We start from the raw sequence: 20,998 nt of genomic DNA on the forward strand, positions 1-20,998 counted from the left end.
ATTTCATCCCGAAATTATGATGCAATACGGTATGTACAATAAAACAGAATTCTATATGAACTGTTTTGGCAACATGGTGGGTTGGCTCCACCACTTACAACCCAAATGACACTGGACAAACCAGTCATTCTCAAGCCTGTTTCTTCATCTGTAAAACGAGGATAATGTGAGTATCCACCTCGGGTCTAGTGCCTAGTAGAGGATAGTAAATATAGTCACCATTCGTTGTTTTTATTAGTTATTATTATGTTAATAAGGCAATGGGAGGAAAGATTAGTTCAACAGGTAGAAAACCAGCCCAAAAGAATACTCAAAGCACTTGTGAATATGCAGTATCTATTTTTCTGGAATGAAACTGAGTCACATTTTACAGAGGGGCAGTTCCTCCTCTGCAAAATAAGAGTAATTCCCATTTTGTAGCATTATGAGAATTTCCTGATAATAAAGGTCAAGTTCCAGGGTGCAGGAGCCCACCCAATGGGAGCTAGTGTTCCGTATGGGGACATTCTGAGCAATCGGGAAAAGTGGGCAAGGGCAGGTCCCAGACGTCGGCTCCGGCCTTCCGCTGTCCAGGACCGCTGGACATCAGTCCCTGTCCGTGTCCGCCGTCGGGTCCTGCGTTTGGGCGCAATGTCCACAGGCTCCGGCTTCTCCCTGCACTGGGCAGGATGCTCCTACCCTGCCAGGCCTGCCCGGCGTGCGGCCCCACCTCCGTGCAGTGGTTCCCCACGGGCCGCACAGAGAGGGCCTCCCCGACAAATCTCACAAAGACGAAAACCTACGAACGTCCCTTCTTGGAGCGACCAGCCTTCTCGGAAGGCGATGCGGTCCGGTCTCGCCTTCCACTCACTACCCAGACCCGACACCAGGTCTCCCATAGCAACTGCCGTCAATAGCAACTAGCGCCCACGCCAGGCCAGTGCCCTCTGCGCAGGCGCAGAAAGGGGCGGAAGAAGGCTTCCGCTCGCGCCCAGAGTCCCTCGCAAACAAGGGGCGGTGCCTGCGTGATGGCGTCATGGGGTGAGGTCTCGGGCGGCGGGAAGTGGCGGCGGGAGAATGGAGGCGCAGGAGAGCGGAGGTGGCAGTGGCGAGTGCGGGGCCCAGGACACCGACCCGGCCCCCAGCAAAGCCCCCGGCAGCGCCGGCCAGTACGAGCTGCCATGGTGAGGATCCAGACCATCAACGATGGGTTCTCTGGGTGGGCGAGTGGCGGGCCGTGTGTCCCGGGGTAACCAGGGGCGGGAGCTCATTTGGGGGTCACCTGAGCGGAGCAGGAGGCCCCGGGGTGGTGTCCAGTAGATGATTATTTGAAGGAGGCAAGGGATGTGGGTCGCTAAGCCCACCCGGGGTGGAGAGTGACCAGTCTGAACTCTGGAAGCGGGGTCTTGGTCAGAACAACGCTAATTGTGATAATAGCCGCCTGCTGCGACCACCCACGGTGCACCGGCCGCTGTGCCAGCCGCGACTCTGATGGTCGCTGGGCGGGAAGTGTCGGACGCAGATTCGGAATCGAGATGGTGTGAAGGCACCCGCCTGTTTTCCGTGGCTTGCTCACTTTAAATAGCAGCATCCTGGGCAGCTGGGAGGAAAGGTGACTTGGGAAGTCACCTGCCAACTGGCGCAGGTGTAGGGCAGGCTCTCCACTCGGTTCCCACTCCCTGTGCGCACCTCTCCGAACTCTCCACTGGGCGTGGGAATGGTTTCCTCCCTGTCCGCTGCGTATTCCCATCCCTCCAGCCCACCCCTCTTCTTGGCGAGAGCAGATACCTAACTGAAGGGCAGTATAGCTTCCTACGCTGCGCTATCCAGTCCCCCCACCACTAGCCACATGAGTCTGATGCTAGTCCGAATTGAGATGGGCTTGTAAGTGTACAATACACACCGTATTTCAAGGACTTAGTTTAAAAAAACCTCATTAGTAATTTTTATATTGATTACATGTTGAAAATGATAATATTTTGAATATATTAGGTTCTCTAAATTATATTAGTAAAATAACTTCACCCATTTTCTTTTTACCTTTTTAAATGTGACTACGAGAAAGTTTAAGATTACATATGTGGTTGGCATTATAATTTTCACACATGACCCTATTTTAGATGCTTAAGATACTTAAGTGTGCAAAACAAATTCTGTTGTCACAGAGCTTACATTTGATAGAGAAAGACAAAGTAAATAATAAACAAGTAGACATATATTTGATGGTGACAGCTTCTGTGGAGTAAATCGCTATGGTGGTCAGGGAAGGCCTCTGATGAGATGATATTTGAGTAAAGACCTGAATTCAGGGAAGAAGCCATGTGGCCATGGAGGCAGAGAGAGCTTTCAGTCAGGGAGCAGCTATGAAGGTCCTGAAGGAGGAGTATGTTTGCCTTGTTCAAAGTCTAGCTGAGAGGGACTTCCCTGGTGGCACAGTGGTTAAGAATCTGCCTGCCAATACGGGGGACACGGGTTCGAGCCCTGGTCCAGGAAGAACCCACATGCCGCGGAGCAACTAATCCTGTGCGCCACAACTACTGAGCCTGTGCTGTAGGGCTTGCAAGCCACAACTACTGAGGCTGCGTGCCGCAACTACTGAAGCCCTGGCGCCTAGAGCCCATGCTCTGCAACAAGAGGAGCCACCGCAATGAGAAGCCCATGGACCACAACGAAGAGTAGCCCCCGCTCGCCGCAACTAGAGAAAGCCCGCGCGCAGCAACGAAGACCCAATGCAGCCAAAAATAAATAAATAAAATAAATTTATTAAAACAGAACAAAATCTAGCTGAGATTTCAGCTCCAAACATTCCCAGGTGGCGATTCCTCCCTCCTCTGGGCTTCCACAGCCCATCGTGGGTGTTTTTTTTTGTTTTTTTTTTTTTTTGCGGTACGCGGGCCTCTCACTGCTGTGGCCTCTCCCGTTGCGGAGCACAGGCTCCAGACGCGCAGGCTCAGCGGTCATGGCTCACGGGCTCAGCCGCTCCGTGGCATGTGGGATCTTCCCGGACCGGGGCACGAACCCGTGTCCCCTGCATCGACAGGTGGACTCTCAACCACTGCGCCACCGGGGAAGCCCGCCCATGGTTTTTATAAGCAGTTTAGCATTGTAGTGGGATTTGCCAAGCTGTATCTCACCTCTAGTGGGAAAGCCCTTGAGAGCAAGAACTATGTTTTGCTCATGTCTGCACCTTCTACTTTCTTCCCGTTGAGTGTGCTAACTCCGTACACACCGCTTGGCACCTGGAGGGGGCTGAGTATGAAGAATAAATGAGGAGGAACAAGCATGCTCCATCTGCTGACGTTGGAGGAGAGCTGTCTCTGTTTAGTGCAGTACGTGGCAAAAACGCTTTGCATGCAGCTCCTTCTGGTGCAGAACCAGTACCTGGAGGGAGTACAAGCCAAGTACAAGCCAATCAGGGAGTATAATAAAGGGCAGAGGAAGCCCTGATGGTCAAATCATTGCAAATCTACTTCCACTTCTATTCTCAGAGCCAGAGAAAGTCACTTTCTCTCATAGCATAGCTTGCTTAGTAGAAGAAGTATTGGTCTGAAAAGGCCACTAGGCTGTCCAGTCCACACAGCGTAATAGGATCACAGGATAGGCCTGCGGGTTCTGTCTAGTCAGCTGTGCTGGGCACCTGGCACAAGTCTGCAGACACTGGCAGGTAAGGGATGAGAAGGGGCCCCGTTGCATCCATGTCTGTCAGAGCAAATGATGTCAGTGCCGCGTGCGCTGGACCTCTGTTGTTATGGGCAGACTGTGGCCACACAGTGTCACATTTCTCCAGATGGCCTGCTCTGGCCCTTCTCCAGCACCAGCAGGTGTTGCTCTGCTGTGGCGGGTTTGAAGTCTTTGGTGCACAATTCTCATGCTCTTGACTTTTCAAATGGCACTCGGGCATCTCTTTAAATTGAAAACCTGCAGCCATTTGATGTATTTTTATTGAATGTGTATCATCTTCTGACAAAGCTCCCAGAATTACCCTTTAGTGCTTTCTTTTGGGTAGCGTGAAAATAGCCGTGTCAACATCTTTATGCATTTTCTTAAAAACAGGGTTGAAAAATATAGACCAGTAAAGCTGAATGAAATTGTCGGGAATGAAGACACAGTGAGCAGGCTGGAGGTGAGTTTTTAAAAGAGGATCTTACGTCTCAGGATTGTGACTTTGATAAGCTCGAGGCATTTGGAGAAAGACGGCCAAGGTAGCGAGCTGGGGGCTGGCTACAAATCCAGAAGAATTAAGGGAATGGGAGACATTCAGTTTGGAGAGGAATCTAGAAGACAGGGTGGGTAACTTCAGGTGTTTGAAGGACTGGCTCATTGGAGAGGGCTTAGCAGACTTGTTTTGTATTCTTCAAGAGCAGAGGTGGCAAACTTTGTCTGTAAAAGCCGGTGAATGGATCTTTTAGGCTTTGCAAACCATATAAAGTCTTTGTCAAATATTCTCTGCATTTTTTTTTTTTGGCCGTGCTACGTGTGCTGCTCGTGGGATCTTAGTTCTCCGACCAGGTATTGAACCCTGCAGTGGAAGCGCAGTCTTAACCACTGGACCCCCAGGGGAAGTCCCTTTGTTTATTTTTTAAACAACCCTTTAAAAATGTGAAAACCATTCTTAGCTAGGGAGCTTATAAAAACGGGTCTCAGGGTGGACTACGCCCAGTCCCTCCACCTTCCTCTCCGTCATAATTGCTAAGCCCTGCCTAACGCGACTAAGTGACAAGGCAGCAGCCCTCGGGATGACACGAAACGGGAACATGCAGCAGTAGAGCAAGCTTTGAATTCCCAGCCCTAGAGGTCTTTAGGCAGAATCTAGAAGCCCAGCTATTTGAGACATGACAGAGGCGGTCTCTGCAGTAACTGGGGCTTAGACTTCAATAGCTACGAAGCTATTTATTTATTTTACAGACTTATTTATTTGGCAAATATTTGAATATCTTCTCTGGGCTAGTTACAGTGCGGTTTTAGGAACCGTCGATATCATGGTGAACGGACTAGACCTGAGCCCAGCTCTGCGTGGGATTTACAGTCGAACCGGGGCAGCATTAAAGTCGGCAGGCCATGTGATAAGCACTCTGCCAGGGGACGTACGGGGGCCGTGGGGGCATGTGGGTTAGTTCAGGGAAGAGTTAACCTGCTTACAGAGTCCTAATTCCCAAATGGAAGAAGTGACACTAAAGCTGAGTGGGAGTCAGCCAGACTTGGGGGGTCAGGGGTGGAGGCAGCAGGAACAGCATGTGCAAAGGCCCGGAGGTGAGAGAGAGCATGGCTGATTCTATGGTGGGGGGTGGGGTGGGGAATGCCATCCGAGTGGAATACAGAGTAGTGCTTTCCCGCCACGGATGGCATACGAGTCGCCTGGGCATGCTGTCAAAATGCAGGTTCTGATCTGGTAGTTCTGGAGTGGGGTCAGAGAGTCTGCGTTTCTGACACGCCCCCAGGAGGTGCTGATGCTGCTGATCTGTGGAGCCCACCAAGTACCGAGGCTGCAGAGCACGTGTCCTGGGGGGTGGGAGGGGCGAGCTGGTGAGGTGGGCAGGGCCTCACAAGCCAGGTTTAAGGGTTTGGGTCATCCAAGAGTTCCAGTCAGGTAAAAGCGTTTTCAGAGATGTGTATTTTAGAAAATTGATTATGTTACTGTATGGGAAATGGATTGGAGTGGGGCAAGATGAGAGGCAAGGAGACCAGCCAATGGCCTGTTGAAAGCAATGCAGGCAAGAGGTAATGGGCTAAGAAGCATCTGAAAAAGAGTGGATATATGTATATGTATAACTGATTCACTTTGCTGTACACCTGAAACTAACACAACATTGTAAATCAACTAGACTCCAATGAAAATTTTTTAAAAAAATGATAATAATTTTTAAAAAAGAGGTCATGGGCTAAGAAAGTGGCAGTGGGCGGAAGAGAAGGAAGTGGTCTCCAGATAAAGGAGACAGAGGGGCCCAGCTTTTGTCACTGAGGGGCTGCGTGGGGTGAGGGAGAAGGCCGGTCAAGGATGACGGTGACCTCCAGGTTCCTGGTGTAGGCGGGAGGGTTGATGCCGTTGGCAGCCCATGGAAGGGGAAACACGGGGGGACCTCAGGTTTATAGGGGAAAGTGTTGAATTCAGTTTTGAATGTGTCGGCCTGAGTGTTCCACGGGGCACCCGCATGGAACAGTTTGTAGCCATGTTTGCTGCACGGGCCTGTGTGGTTGGGGAGACCTAGCTCCTCAGGTTTGCAGATGAACCAGTTGCAATGAGCATTTCTTCCTTCAGGTCTTTGCAAGAGAAGGGAACGTGCCCAATATCATCATTGCTGTGAGTACTGGGTCCTGGCCTTGTCGGACATCTTGGGGTCTGGTTTTGCCCCCTCTTAAGCGCTTTCTCGTGTGCAGAGCTTCCATGGCCGCCAGAGCCCGTACCATTCCCGCCTCCCACTGGTCAGGCGTGCGGGTTGGTTGCTGTATTGATTTGGTGTGTGCCATGGGTGGGGGTCGGGTGGGGAGGGTTCTCGGCGGGGGGCTGAGCGCAGACAGTGGTGAGCAGTAAATCGGGAGTTCTCGTTCCGTTCATTCTGCTGGCTTGAAGCACTTACGGGAGGTCTCGTTCCTAGGGCCCCCCGGGAACCGGCAAAACTACCAGCGTCCTGTGTTTGGCCCGAGCCCTGCTGGGCCCGGCCTTCAAGGACGCCGTTTTGGAGCTCAATGCCTCAAACGACAGGTACACCCGGGAGTTAGGCCTGAAGGGTGGCGAGTGTTTTACATTTTGAGCTGTCATAGAAACAACCTTTTTTCAGGTCTCTGTAGCACTTATAGACCTTGTTTTGCTGGCTTTGTGTTTTCCTTTAATCTTTCCAATGAAAGAGAATGGGGATTGCTGGCTCGTTGATGTGGCATCATAAGCACTTGACTTACTGGTTTAGTCTTTTGGTTTTTGTTTTTTGTTTTTGTGGTACGCGGGCCCCTCACTGCTGGGGCCTCTCACTGCTGTGGCCTCTCCCGTTGCGGAGCACAGGCTCCGGACACTCAGGCTCAGCGGCCATGGCTCACGGGCCCAGCCGTTCTGCTGCATGTGGGATCTTCCCGGACCGGGGCACGAACCCATGTCCCCTGCATCGGCAGGCGGACTCTCAATCACTGCGCCACCAGGGAAGCCCTAGTTTTTTTTTTTTTTTTAATGGAGATTTTTAAAATTACTTTTAATTGTGCTGAAATACACATCGCGTAAAATTTATCATCTTGGGACTTCCCTGGTGGCGCAGTGGCTAAGAATCCGCCTGCCAATGCAGGGGACACGGGTTCGTGCCCTGGTCTGGGAAGATCCCACATGCCGCGGAGCAACTAAGCCCATGCAACACAACTACTGAGTCTGAGTTCTAGAGCCCGTGTGCCAGAACTACTGAGCCCACGTGCCACAACTACTGAAGCCCACGTGCCTAGAGCCCGTGCTCTGCAACAAGAGGAGCCTGCACAATGAGAAGCCTGCGCACCGCAACGAAGAGTAGCCCCCGTTTGTCGCAACTAGAGAAAGCCCGCACGCAGTGATGAAGACCCAACACAGCCAAAAATAAATAAATACATAAAATAAATTTATTTAAAAAAAAATTACCATCTTAACGATCTTTGAGTGTACAGTTCAGTGGCATTGGGTACATTCGCATTATTGTGCAACAGATCTCCAGACTGTTTTCTTCTTCCCAAACGGAAACTCTACACCCATTAGACAACAACTCCCCATTCCCCTCCCTCAGCCCCTGGCACCCACCATGTGACTTTCTGTCTCTCTGAGTTGACTATTCTAGGAACCGCACACAAGTAGAATCATACAGCGTTTGTGCTTTTGTGACTGGCTTATTTCACACATATTTCAGGTTCCTCCATGTTGTAGCACATGTCACAATGTCCTTCCTTTTTCAGGCTGAGTGGTATATACCACCATGTTTTGTTTATCCATTCAGCTGACAATGGACACTTGGCGTTGCTTTCATCTTTTAAATATTATGAATTGTGAATAATACTGCTATGAGCAGGGGTGCACAAATATCTCTTTGAGACCCCGCTTTCAGTTCTTTCAGATATAGACTCAGAAATGGAATCACTGGATTATCTGGTAATTCTGTGTTTCAATTTTTGAGGGACCGCTGTACTGTTTTCCATAGTGGCTGCACCATTTTACATTCCCGTCGACAGCGCACTTGTTATTTTCTGTTGTTGTTAGTAACCATCCTAATGGAGGTGGGCTGCTGGTTTACTTTTTTGTTTTAAATTTCTTTTTGGCTGCGTTGGATCTTCGTTGGTACACGCCGGCTTTCTCTAGTCACATCGAGTGGAGGCTACTCTTCGTTGAGGTGCGTGGGCTTCTCACTGCGGTGGCTTCTCTTGTAGTGGAGCATGGGCTCTAGGCATGTGGGCTTCAGCAGCTGCGGCTCGCAGGCTCCAGAGCGCAGGCTCAGTAGTTGTGGCGCACGGGCTTAGTTGCTCCGCGGCACGTGGGATCTTCCCGGACCAGGGATCGAACCTGTGTCCCCTGCATTGGCAGGCGAATTCTTAACCACTGTGCCACGAGGGAAGTCCCTACTACTTTTATTTTTTTTAAACATTAAATTTACCATCTTAACCTTTTTGTTTTTATTAATTAATTAATTTATTTATTTATTTTCGACTGCACTGCATAGTTTGTGGGATCTTAGTTCCCCGACCAAGGATAGAACCCCCCCCCCCCCCACGGCAGTGAGAGAGACGAGTCCTAACCACTGGACTGCCAGGGAACTCCCCCAGTTTACTTTTTAGACATGGGATAGTAGAGGATTATAAAATGACCTGTTGAATAAAATGTCTGCAAAGTCTGCCTTTGGTTATTCCCTGAGGACGTGGTTCTCTACTCTGCAGCGTTTTCCTGGTTTTGATGATGTATACAGACCTGAAACGGGCTCTGTCCTGTGAATGCAACCAACAGCTCATCGGCTGCCATGAACACGCCTGCAGTCGAGCCCTTTTGTAAATGCCGATTCCAGATAGCAAATACCAACAGAAAACTTTGAAAACTTTGGTGGCTCTTAACTTTGTTGAAGAGAGACTGGCCCATAATTGCAAATATTTTCAATTTTAGATTTATTAGAGGGATCCATACAATGGCTTTTTTGGGTTCCTTTATCATCTGTTTCCTTCCAGGAACCTTATTATACACACCTGCCTTCAGCTTTTGATCACTTACAAACTGTACCTGTAAATGTGGGTGTTCGAATATCATCAAAGATGAACAAATACTGTCACGTGTTCTTTTTTTTAAAAAAATACATTTATTTATTTATTTATTTATTGGCTGTGTTGGGTCTTCGTTGCTGCTCTCAGGCTTTCTCTAGTTGCGGCGAGCAGGGGCTACTCTTCATTGTGGCTCTCGGGCTTCTCATTGCAGTGGCTTCTCTTATGGAGCACAGGCTCTAGGCTCACGGGCTTCAGTAGTTGTGGCAGTCAGGCTCAGTAGTTTGGGCACGCAGGCTCAGTAGTTGTGGCTTGAGGGCTTAGTTGCTCCACGACATGTGGGCTCTTCCCAGACCAGAGCTCGAACCTGTGTCCCCTGCATTGGCAGGCAGATTCTTAACCACTGCGCCACCAGGGAAGTCCTGTCACATGTTCTTTTAGCCAAACAGGATGGTCCAAGTTCCTGTCACAAGACATTGGAGAGCTAAGTCCTTCCTGTTGAGTGGCTAACTGGGTGAAAATATGTTTAGTTTTTGTCCTTAGAAATATGTTCACGCCTTGATTCTTAAGTTTGAGAAAATTCATGGAGGATTTTGGCATCTGAAGACTCGTAGTCTGAAATTTTGTTTATGTGATCTATTTCACCATCATCATCGTCAGAGTCTAGAATCCTGCTGTCTCTCTGCTTCATTTTCTGACTTGTCTTATAATGATGAAACATCTTACGCTGTCATTTCTTTTCTCTGTGACATTATGGGTCGAAAATGAAAAATTTTGAATTTTTGGCTGTGGCCAATGAAAGCTTTCAGATGGTGTATCTGAACTACTTTTGTATCTTCCAGAAAGATAATGTAGTACCTCACGAAACAACAAAACACTGAAGGATGAGGCAGTAGTAACATTTTTTCCGAATATTGCATCGATCTTCTAAGCATTTCCATCATTCTTTCATTTTATTATTTTAGTCTTTTTTAGCATAGTTGGGAATAATTGATGAGTAATGATGAAATAAGTGGTAGTGAAGGAGCAAACATTTTAAGATACAGGATGCGTAAGATCACTGAGACCCCCCAAATGTATCTTAGATTATAAAGAGTCCAGTGGACCCGTATGATAATTGCAAAATAAAATGAATTTCATTCTGTTTTTAAAAAGTTCTTCTGAAGACGTCCAAGAAGGAATAAAAGTAATGAATGACAGTCCTTCTAAATAGTTAGATTGCCCAGAAAGAAACTTAAAAAACTAAAGTTGGGTCCACGATGGTGTCCTGAGGGTTGAAAGTCCCCGTGAAGGTGAGTGAATTGGTCTCAGAAGGTGACAATAATACTGTGGCTGATTGTTTCAGGGGCATTGACGTTGTGAGGAACAAAATCAAAATGTTTGCGCAACAGAAAGTCACCCTTCCCAAAGGGCGACACAAGATCATCATCCTGGATGAAGCCGACAGGTAGAGCGCTTTGCCGGGAACTTTTTACCTTGATCTCTAGGTCTTTTATCTGGCTGTGTTAAATCCGGAGGAAGAGCTCTCACCTTTGCACTTCTGTGACAGATTTGCTTATCACCCCTTCAAAAGAGATTTAATAGAGGCCTGGGCCTTAAACCTGATCTTAATCAAGCAACTTACAAACATTTGTCTAAGACAGCTAATGTGTTTGTTCCAGCATCACTTGCACGCATAATTTAAATGATTTTTAAAAATTGTGTGGTGAAATATATCTAACAGAAAAGTCACCATTTCAAAGTGTACCATTCAGCAGCATGTAGTACATTCACAACGTAGTGCAGTCATTATCAGTATAAATGTAAAAATGTTAAGTGCCACTTAGAAAAAGAACAGTAATTCATGTTCTTTGAAGAAATTTTTAAAGATATGGATAATTTCTTGCTTTATTTTATCTCCTGTTTTTCTACACTGTGCCTTTTTACATAGTTGAGATGATAATAATTATAATTTTGGTATCCTGGTTTTGCCGTTTAACGTGAAAAGCAGAGTTCCATGTTATTATGATCTTGTTGTGAGCATAGGTTTTAATTGCTGTATTCTGTTCCCTTCTGTTCCATAGTGGGGATCCACTTAACCATTTTACTGTAACATCATTTCCAGCAGTCAGAGCCGCTAACATTTATCCAGCACGTATCTGTAAGCATTTGCATTGTGCCAGGTGCTCTGCTACACACTTTACATGTTATTGTTTTATTTAATTGCCATAACAACCCTCTGAGGCGGGCAGTAGCATTATCTCCTTATAGGCGGTGACACTGAGGCTCAGATAATTTGCCTAAAGGTCCCACGGGAGTGGATGAAGGATCTTTGAGGTGAGCCAGGCAGCCTGCCTGCAGGGCCTCTGCTGTGCCCGCGTGCAGCCTGTCTGCGTGAGACCCACACGGGGTCCCGGAGAGAGACTGAGCATGCCCAATCAGGAGTGTAGGCCTCCCAGGGTCCGTAGGAGGGGATCTGTGTCCCGTGGACCTTGGGTCCCAGCTGCAAACCGCGCCTTGTGTTTTTCTTCTCAGCATGACTGATGGAGCCCAGCAAGCCTTGAGGAGAACCATGGAAATCTACTCCAAAACGACCCGCTTCGCTCTTGCTTGTAATGCTTCGGATAAAATCATAGGTGAGGGTCCGCTCTGCGTGGCTCGGTCCACGTGCCGTTCACGTTGGCTCTTCAGCAGTAGAAGAGAAGGGGCTTTTTGATCGCCTGCCGTGGGCTGAGCACTGTATAATCCGCTTTCTCATTTAATCTTACATGATTCTATGCGGAGGGAGGTATTATTAGCGCCACCTTAGAGATGGAAAAAACATGGAGCTCAGAGAGGTTGAGTGGTTTGCCCAAAGTCTCACAGCAAGCCGAAGAGCTGGGATTGGAGCCCCGGGTCTGTCTGACTCTTGCATCACAGGCACATGTGATGTTTTGGTATCCTGTGCGCAGCGCCATGGTCACGGCCCCTGTGCAGATGTGCTCTTGCGCTTTCTGTGTGTCCGGAGCGCTTGGCACACAGTGTGTCTGCACGCTGGGTTTTGTCGTTACCAGGAGTTGCCTCCCCTGTGAAACCTCACACGCTCATCTTCCTGACCTGGCGTTGGTCCTTCCGGCCCCCTCCCTCCCTCCCTCCTTCCCTCCCTCCCAGCCGTCTGTCTTCTTCCTCACTGCTCTGAGCCCTCCCACCTCAGTGTCTCAACTTCCTGCTGGTTTCACATCCTTCCCTTTCTGATACCGACTTGATTGAGCACAGTCCAGCTTTTTTTCACTCTCTCTCTGACCATGTCTCACAGCTCTCTTGTCCCTCTGTCCTTGCCTCACATCCGCCCTCCTAACCCCCAGCCTGTGTAAGCTCAGCCGTCCGGCTCCTCCTTCTCCACCCAGACAAGTGTGGTACCAACCATGATGCCCCCACAAAGTCATTGTCTCCAGCCCCAGTGGGCTCGTGTCCCTTGACCTTCCCCAGGTCATGAATCTATTCCACAGACATCTACTCTGTTCCTAGTAGGTGTCAGGCACCGGGCTAGTGCAGAGCAGACAGAGTTTAACAAGAAACATTCTCTACCTTCAAGACACCCATGGTGCACTGGAGGAAACTGTGCTAAAAGGTCTTGATTTATGGCCATGTATGTTGCTTGTCTCCTTACCAGTGGGAGGGCAGAAGTCGTGTTATACTTAAAGAACTGCCCCCACCCCCCAGTGCATTTTTTTATAATTTAAATTTTTATTATAAATTTTACTGTGAAAGTGAAATGAACAATATCCTAGAAGTCAAAATTCTATCTATAGGTAATGGCAAGAGTAGGGAAACTACAGAGTCCAGATTTTACCAAGTAATGTTCAACTTTCCAGATCAGCAACTTAACTGGAAACAACATGAACTTTGTAAGTAAACAGATTTCAAATCAAATCCCTGCTCCGCTAACTAACAACTGAGTGGTATCACACAAGGTAGCTGTGCTATACTCTTTTTTAAACATCTTTATTGGAGTATAATTGCTTTACAATGTTGTGTTAGTTTCTGCTGTAGAACAAAGTGAATCAGCTATATGTGTACATATATCCCCATATCCCGTCCCTCTTGCATCTCCCTCCCACCCTCCCTATTTCACCCCTCTAGGTGGTCACAAAGCATGGAGCTGACCTCCCTGTGCTATGCAGCTGCTTCCCACTAGCTATCTGTTTTACATTTGGTGGTGTATACATGTCAATGCTACTCTCTCACTTTGTCCCAGCTTACCCTTCCCCCTCCCTGTGTCCTTAAGTCCATTCTCTACGTCTGCATCTTTATTCCTGTCCTGCCCCTAGGTTCATCAGAACCATTTTTAATTTTTTTAGATTCCATATATATGTGTTAGCATATGGTATTTGTTTTTCTCTTTCTGACTGACTTCACTCTGTATGACAGACCCTAGGTCCATCCATCTCACTACAAATAACTCAATTTCATTTCTTTTTATGGCTGAGTAGTATTCCATTGTATATATGTGCCACGTCTTCTTTATCCATTCATCTGTCAGTGGACACTTAGGTTGCTTCCATGTCCTGGCTATTGTAAATAGAGCTGCAGTGAACATTGTGGTACATGACTCTTTTTGAATTATGGTTTTCTCAGGGTATATGCCCAGTAGTGGGATTGCGGGGTCATACGGTAGTTCTATTTTTAGTTTTTTTAGGAACCTCCATACTGTTCTCCATAATATTTGATAGAATTCGCCTGTGAAGCCATCCCCCCGGTGCATTTTGCATAGGGCTATGCGTGGATGAGTCTGTTTAGTGATTTGAAACTGCAGTTATTGGTGGAGAAAGGTCTGGCCCTCCCTTTTCATGAACTTAATTTTTCTGGTATATATAGGTAGCATTCTGATTATTTTTTAATTTCTAAAGGGATATAAGAACCATGTAAACCAAATCTCTAAAGAAATGTATTGCTTAGCTTTAGAGGAAATGGTTCATGATCAGATCACTGCAGAGCTGATTTTTGAAACTGTCAGTAACAACCTCACCTTAGCTCCTGGAGTTATACCAGTTAAGGGAGAGCTCTGCTTTCTTGGAGGAAGGCTGTGGCTGCTTTATTCTGACGTGTATCTGAATTCGCAGCTTTCGGTACTTCTCCAAAGAGCAAAATCTATGAAAGGAAACTTCTAGTGCAGTTTGCATATTAATTGCTTTTGGATAAGAATTCCATTGCGTTTTTTTTGTTTCGTTTTTTCTTTTTTTTTTTTACTTTTTGGCCACGTGGCCGCGTGGCAGGTGGGATCCTAGTTCCCCGACCAGGGATCAAACCCATGCCCCGTGCATTGGAAGCATGGAGTCCTAACCACTGGACCACCAGGGAAGTCCCAAGAACTCCCGTTTGAATTGGTCTTTCTCTTGTCTGTGCTGATAAGCCAAATATGTGAATAAGGTTCTGTCATGAATCTTCCTGATTTCAGGTAAACTGAAATGAACTCTTAGGAAAGCTGTTGTTTGAAACGTCTCATCCATTGGACAGATGTTGAGCACAGTATTTGATGTGCACAGCATCTCCTCTGCACAAGGCACAGCGGAGGCTACACATCCGTAGGAGGCTCTGTCCCGGCCCATCAGGGGTTCACACAAGGCGGGGGGTGCGTCCCAAAGCCAGCAAGCCCTGAGCCATCTCAGCCCCTCCCTTTTCTGCTCACCCCCGCAGCCAGCTCCTCACCAGAGTCAGATCCAAGGTCATCCCACCTCCCCAGTGTCTTGAGCCCCTGCCCCTCCTTCCCTCACTCTAGGTCTGGCCTCAGTGTCTCCCCTTCACTGGTGTAGTGTCCCTGCAGCTTCTCTGCACCTGAGTCACCAGCTGGCTGCCGGGGTCTTCTCAGCACAGGTCTGACCCTGCCACTGCCTCACTGAACCCTTCAGTGGTCCCTCATTGCCCACACAGCCACGCGCGCCCCCATCCTAGCACACGGGAGCCCACTACCTGCAGCCTCATCTCCTCCCACCCTGTGTGATGCAGCCGCACAGTGCCTCGTGGTTCCCCGAAGCCCCTGTGCCCTTTCATCACTCTCGCCTTTGAATGTGCTCTTCCTTTTGCCTTTCCGGTCTGGAAAGCTCGTCCCTAAAGGCCCAGCTCAGAACTCACCTCCACCGAGCCGATCGCTCTCTGGCTGGGCTCCTGGAGCCGTTCCTGCCAGCCTCTTCCATGGCCCTGTCCCAGGGTGTGGGAACGTCCCTGTTAATGCTCACGCCTCTATCCCGGCAAACCTAAGCCCTGAGGAGCCAGGGCCAGGTCGTGGTATGCAACTGGTTTCTTTAATGCAAATACACTAACGGGAACATGGTCCTTGAAAGTGTATGTGAGAGCAAAGGAGGGGCGGTCACCTCAGTCTGGGGTGGTCTGGGCCGGCTCCGCCAGGAGGGCGGTGGGAGAAGAGCTTTTTCAGTGACGGTTGTGATTTAAGTGGGAAGAAGCTGGGAAAGGACGTCCTTGGTGGGAAGAGCCGCCCGGAGAGCACAGGTCGGCTTTTCCACGGGAGGCACCCGGGCTTAGGAGAGGAGAGACGGGTGAGGTTTGCGTACGATTTTATGTAGGAGGGTCAGAGGTGGTCTGTGCTGTGACCTTGGCGGGCAGTTGAAGGGTTTGCCTGGGCAGGCAGAGGTGACGGATCGACACATTTTGAGGAAGGCCAGTGGGGCAGCAGAGCAGGCTGGATCAGAGAGAGACCCACTCGGGGCGTGGAGATCACGGAGACGCTGTTGTCATAGCCTGAACTGAAGGTCAGGGATAGCATCCAGAATTCGGCATTCATCTACCTGGTGGTTCTCCTGTGCATCGGAGTCTCCCGTGGGAGCTTCAAGAAGCCACGCAGGTGCCCTGTTCTCTCCCCAGACTGGCTGGGTCGTGACCTGCCCAGAAGGGCCCAGACGTACCTCCTACACGGTGGTTCAGGAGTCCACCTGGGCCAGCACTGACTCTCCTGTGGGCTGTGGCACGTGGCTGTCTCTATCCTGGAGGATCTTTTCCCCTTCCGGAAGCCCTGGCCAGCCAAGGTCAGCCCGGGCAGTCCTAGCTGAGGCCACTATTGGTTGATATTTTGAAGCGGAGCCCTGTTTGCCAAGTCCCTCTTGAGCAGTGCTGGGCAGGGGTTGTGGTGCCAGCATGGCCGGGCCACGTGGCTCGTGTGGCCGCTTCCGGGTAACTGAAGGACCGACCGGGTCACGCCGTGCTCTGCTGGGGAGCCTGACTCTCTTCCTGCCTCGTCCAGAGCCCATTCAGTCCCGGTGCGCTGTCCTCCGCTACACCAAGCTGACCGACGCCCAGATTCTTGCCAGGCTGCTGAGCGTCATCGAGAAGGAGGAGGTGCCGTACACAGACGATGGCCTGGAAGCCATCCTCTTCACCGCACAGGGCGACATGAGGCAGGTGCGCGCGCCGCCGCTTGGGCGCCGGCCTCCCGGGCTTGCGGCACCCCTCGTTTTGGGGGGAGAGGGGGGCGACTGCTGCCTGGGGATGAGCGTAGCCAGACTGGGAAACGTTGACCCGATACACCGGTGGGGCCTCAGGCCAGCGGGGAGCAGGCCCGCAAGGAGGGGGGTAAGCTTGGATCCCAAGAGGGGAGATGGGGGCGCAGAGACTGAAGATCCCCCCGGCCTTGTGTCCGTTCCTTGGCAGGCGTTGAACAACTTGCAGTCCACCTTCTCGGGATTCGGCTTCATCAACAGTGAGAACGTGTTCAAGGTAAAAGCTGGCGTGGGCATCACCGTCGACAGAGCATCGTTCACCTGCCGGGGCCAGCAGAGGAGGGCGGGTGGGCGTGTTGGGAGGAGGGGGCACAGACTCGCCCCCCCCCCCCCCCCGGGAGCAGGGAGGGGAGCAGTCCTGTTCCCCTTGGTCCACTTCGGCTTCCCCGCCTCCGCGGAGAGCAGGAGGGGCTTGGCTGTGGCACGGTGTGGGTGGTGGGCGTGGCCCGCCGCTGCGGCAGGCCCGGGGCCTCCACGTGTGTCCCGTTTGGTCCTCACACTTCCCTGCACGCAGATGTTCTCGTCATTTTGGGGCTGAGGGAACAGGCCCGAGATCACGCTGAGGCTGGGGGCCGTGTCCAGGGCAGGCCTGTTCCTATTCCAGGTGGGAGGTTGGCCCCAAAGACCTCGCAGTTCTTAAGCGGATTCGGAGAGTCCACTGGGCACGTGATCTTCCCAGTGACGTAAGACAGGTGACTCGCGGCTTTGAAGCTGCGCCTTGAGCGTACATTCCTCATTGGCTCTTGTGAGTTCATCTTGTGTGAGAAATCTGTAATGATCACGCCCGAGGCTTCTCCTCACCGCAGGAGGTCGACACCGAACTCTATTTGGTGGCGACCCTGGTGGTGAGGGAGGCATTCCCAAACCTGGTTCTGTCTGCTGCAGAATTCAGTGTACACAGCAAGTGAAGACGGGGGGTACCGAGCTCGCCCAGACGTGGGTCTGCCAGGGCTCCTCCTCGGACGGTCCCCCTCAGCCCCACACCGGCCCCTCTTTTCTGTTTGGTCAGGTGTGTGACGAGCCCCACCCCTTGCTGGTGAAGGAGATGATACAGCACTGTGTGAGCGCCAGTATCGATGAGGCCTACAAGGTGGGTCTCCTCCCCGGTTCCTGACTCGGGGGGAACCTCTCGCTTCTTGAGCCGGGCAGAGAGGGCGCTCCCTGTGCTGGGGGCTTTTGCTTCATTCTTAACTGATGCCAGGAGTTGGGTACCCTCTGCAGGTGAGAAAACTGGCTCAGAGGCTAACCTCGTTTCTCTAAATCACACTGCTTAAAAGTAATAGACCTGGAATTCAAAGTCATGCCTTTCTACTCGAATTATATTCTCTGCAAGAGGAATTTGTCCTCCTAGGACATGAGGAAAGAACAGCCCAATTCCTTGCTTTGTAGAGAAAAGCCATCTTTCTCCTTGCGGAGGGGAGCTGTCCCCCTCATCTTCCTGAAGGGCCTGGGAGTGGGCATCCTGGGACCCAGAGCCTGGTCCTGTGAGCAGATCCCTGTGGGCAGCGTTGGGGTGTAGGTGACCCTCAAGTCCACATGGGGGGCCCTGATGTGATCTGAGGCCGTTGCTCTGATTGCAGCCGGTTTCCCTCCGCATGCTGCCACCAAACTAAGCTAGAAGCTGAGAGGGTTTAGGGCAGAGCTCGACCTCTCGTGAAACTGGCGTGCAAGGCAGGGAGACCCAGGCACGTGGCCTGAAGGACGCCGTCAGATTTGTGGCCACGGGGCTTCCCCCCCACCCGCGTTTGCCCCAGGGAGCCAAGGACTCCAGACCCTGCGGTTGGGGTGGGGTGAGCGTTGGAACTGGGACCTGGGGTTGAGAAAGCAGGAGGCTGAGACCACTGCGGTCATCTCTGCCCTGGTCAGGGTTTGTTCAGGCCTAATCGTGCCGGGGGTGTTCATTAATGAGAGTGGCAGCTCAGAGAGCATAGCAGACACTCTGGGGGTGCTTACTGGGACGATTAAAAAGGCTTTTTAAGAGCCTTGGATAAAGACGTTACAGGGTATGGTGGTAGACCGTCTTGCAGTATGGTTTAAAACGTTTGCGATACTATCTCCCTGCCTGCCGGGAAGATCAATTACCCCACGTGACCTAAAGGGTGCAGCCCACCGGCAGGGCCGCTGCGCTGGGCCCATTGTCAGAAGCACTCGTGCTGTCTCAGATGGCCTGTCTGCTCCCAGCTGTGTGACAGGCCTGAGACTGGTGTGGGTTTGACCTCACTTCCCCCAGTACCCTTGTTGTTCACGGAGTCACACGGCCTCCGTGTGTTTGCTTTTGTCTAGATCCTCGCTCACCTGTGGCATCTTGGCTATTCCCCAGAAGACATCATTGGCAACATTTTTCGAGTGTGTAAAACCTTCCAAATGGCAGAATACTTGAAACTGGAGTTTATTAAGGTTAGTGAGAGTAGAGCAATGCTTCTCCCGTCAAGAATGTGGGCCACGGGCTTCCCTGGTGGCGCAGTGGTTGGGAGTCCGCCTGCCGCTGCAGGGGTCGCGGGTTCGTGCCCCGGTCCGGGAGGATCCCGTGTGCCGCAGAGCGGCTGGGCCCGTGGGCCATGGCCGTTGGGACTGCGCATCCGGAGCCTGTGCTCTGCAGTGGGAGGGGCCACAGCGGTGAGAGGCCCGCGTACTGCAAAAAAAAAAGAATGTGGGCCACGCTGAGGTTTTGTTTTACGCACAGGCCAGGTGTCTGGAAGATGCTCAGTCAGTGGCCAGTGATCCTGGGGGCTGGGGGTTTGTTTAAGTCAGTGCTGCCAGGCAGTGACCTAGCGTTCCTTGGAATGGCTCTCTTTATGAGAGAGGTATTTATTTGTTTGTTGTTTAAGTGAGATTAACTGAGGTGTCATTTAAATAGAGAAAAATTCAGCCTCTTGGGTGCATTCTGTTGACAAAAGCATTCAGTCTTGTAAACGCCACTACAATCAAGATATGAGCAGCTCTGTAATCTCCCCAAATGTATGGGCCGCTCCGTAGTCAGCTCTTCCCCGTAGCACCTGGAAACCACTGATCTGTTTTCTATTTGGGGGACAGAATTTTCCAGAAGGTCATACAAGTGGAATCAAGCAGAATGTAACCTTTTAAGTCTGGCTTCTCTCACTTCACTGAATGCATTTTATATTTGTTCACGTTGTTGCCTGGGCCGGTGGGTCCTTTTCATCGCTGAGTCGTGTTCCCTTGTGTGGATGTCCCACTGTTGTTCACCAGTTGAAGGACATTTGAGTTTCCAGATTTTGGTGACAATGAATAGAACTACTATAAACGTTTGTGTACGTGAACTGGTGTGAACATGAACCCCAGTTTTCATTTCTCTTGGGTAACTTCCCGGGAGTGAGATTCCTTGGTTGAATGGTAATCGAAGGGTTAACTTTATAGGAAACTTCCAAACTTTTCCAAAGTGGCTATAGAATTTTGCCTTTGTATCAGCAATATGTGAGCATTCCAGGCGATCCCCCTTCTGGCCAGCACTTGAAATGCTCAGCTGGTCTTTTTTTAAGCCATTCTAATAGGTGTATAGTAGTATCTCATTATGGCTTTAATTTGCATTTCCCAATAACTAATGATGTCGAGTACTTTTTCATGTGCTCATTTGACATCCATGATCTTCTCTGAGGAAGTGTCTAAGTCTACCCATTTTTAAATTGGGTTGTTTGTGTTCTTATTACTGCGTTTTGAGAGTTCTTTATATATTCTGGTTGCAAGTCCTCTGTCAGATATGTGTGTTACACATGTTTTCTCCCAGTCTGGCTTTTTTTTTTTCTTTTTCTTAGCAGTACCTGTCAAAGAAATATCAGCATCCTTTTAGGAAATAAATTGAACTTCTCAGAATTCATTTTCCAGCTGGAGTTTGAGTTCACGGCATCAATTTTGAGCAAACTGTTCGTTTAGATTTTAAAAACTAAACTTCTTCCCTCACTTATTAACCAGATTTAAATTTGATTTTTTTTTTTTTTTTTTCAGGAAATTGGATACACTCATATGAAAATAGCGGAAGGCGTGAACTCCCTTCTGCAGATGGCAGGGCTCCTGGCCAGGCTGTGTCAGAAGACAATGGCCCCGGTCGCCAGTTAGAGCAGAGAACTCATTCGCTGGGTTATGAGTCCTCGTCACTGAGAGGCAGGAGCCACAGCCTTCTGATTTGGAAAAAGTGCTGCCCTGGACGGCCCTGGGGTGCATCTTCCTGGCCGTCACCTTGCTTCCAGGACGTCTCCCCTGCTCCGCAGCCTCAGACTCGTGGTGGGGTGACGGCACGGAAAGGCCCCCGAGACCCTCCGGGGCCCAGTACTTGATCTGTGCACGTGTTGGCCTTTTAGTAATAAAGCCGTCCAGCTTTGTCAGCAGAAAGGTGGCAGTGCAAAGCCACAAGGAAA

At 50.1% G+C, this 20,998-nt stretch overlaps 1 protein-coding gene across 1 annotated transcript; it reads left to right on the forward strand.

Annotated features, from left to right (window-relative positions):
• The first annotated feature begins 984 nt into the window (after nt 1-984).
• RFC2 (replication factor C subunit 2) lies at nt 985-20,998 on the forward strand. The gene is made up of 11 exons (XM_059037256.2): nt 985-1,163; nt 4,033-4,102; nt 6,236-6,277; nt 6,573-6,679; nt 10,505-10,606; nt 11,674-11,774; nt 16,373-16,530; nt 16,780-16,845; nt 17,638-17,718; nt 18,912-19,025; nt 20,589-20,998. Exons 1-11 carry the CDS (start codon nt 1,057-1,059, stop codon nt 20,697-20,699), a joined length of 1,059 nt encoding a protein of 352 aa, XP_058893239.1. The 5' UTR covers nt 985-1,056; the 3' UTR covers nt 20,700-20,998.

The sequence above is a fragment of the Kogia breviceps genome, chromosome 14 (genome assembly GCF_026419965.1).
Source record: "Kogia breviceps isolate mKogBre1 chromosome 14, mKogBre1 haplotype 1, whole genome shotgun sequence".
Taxonomy (NCBI): Eukaryota; Metazoa; Chordata; class Mammalia; order Artiodactyla; family Physeteridae; genus Kogia; species Kogia breviceps.

What these genes read in the sequence shown, in the direction of transcription:
- RFC2 (XM_059037256.2), top strand. Translation starts at nt 1,057, where the DNA reads ATGGAGGCGCAGGAGAGCGGAGGTGGCAGTGGCGAGTGCGGGGCCCAG. An exon ending in TGCCCAATATCATCATTGCT is followed by an intron (nt 6,278 to 6,572) that starts GTGAGTACTGGG and finishes TCTCGTTCCTAG; the next exon opens with GGCCCCCCGGGAACCGGCAA. An exon ending in TGAAACTGGAGTTTATTAAG is followed by an intron (nt 19,026 to 20,588) that starts GTTAGTGAGAGT and finishes TTTTTTTTTCAG; the next exon opens with GAAATTGGATACACTCATAT.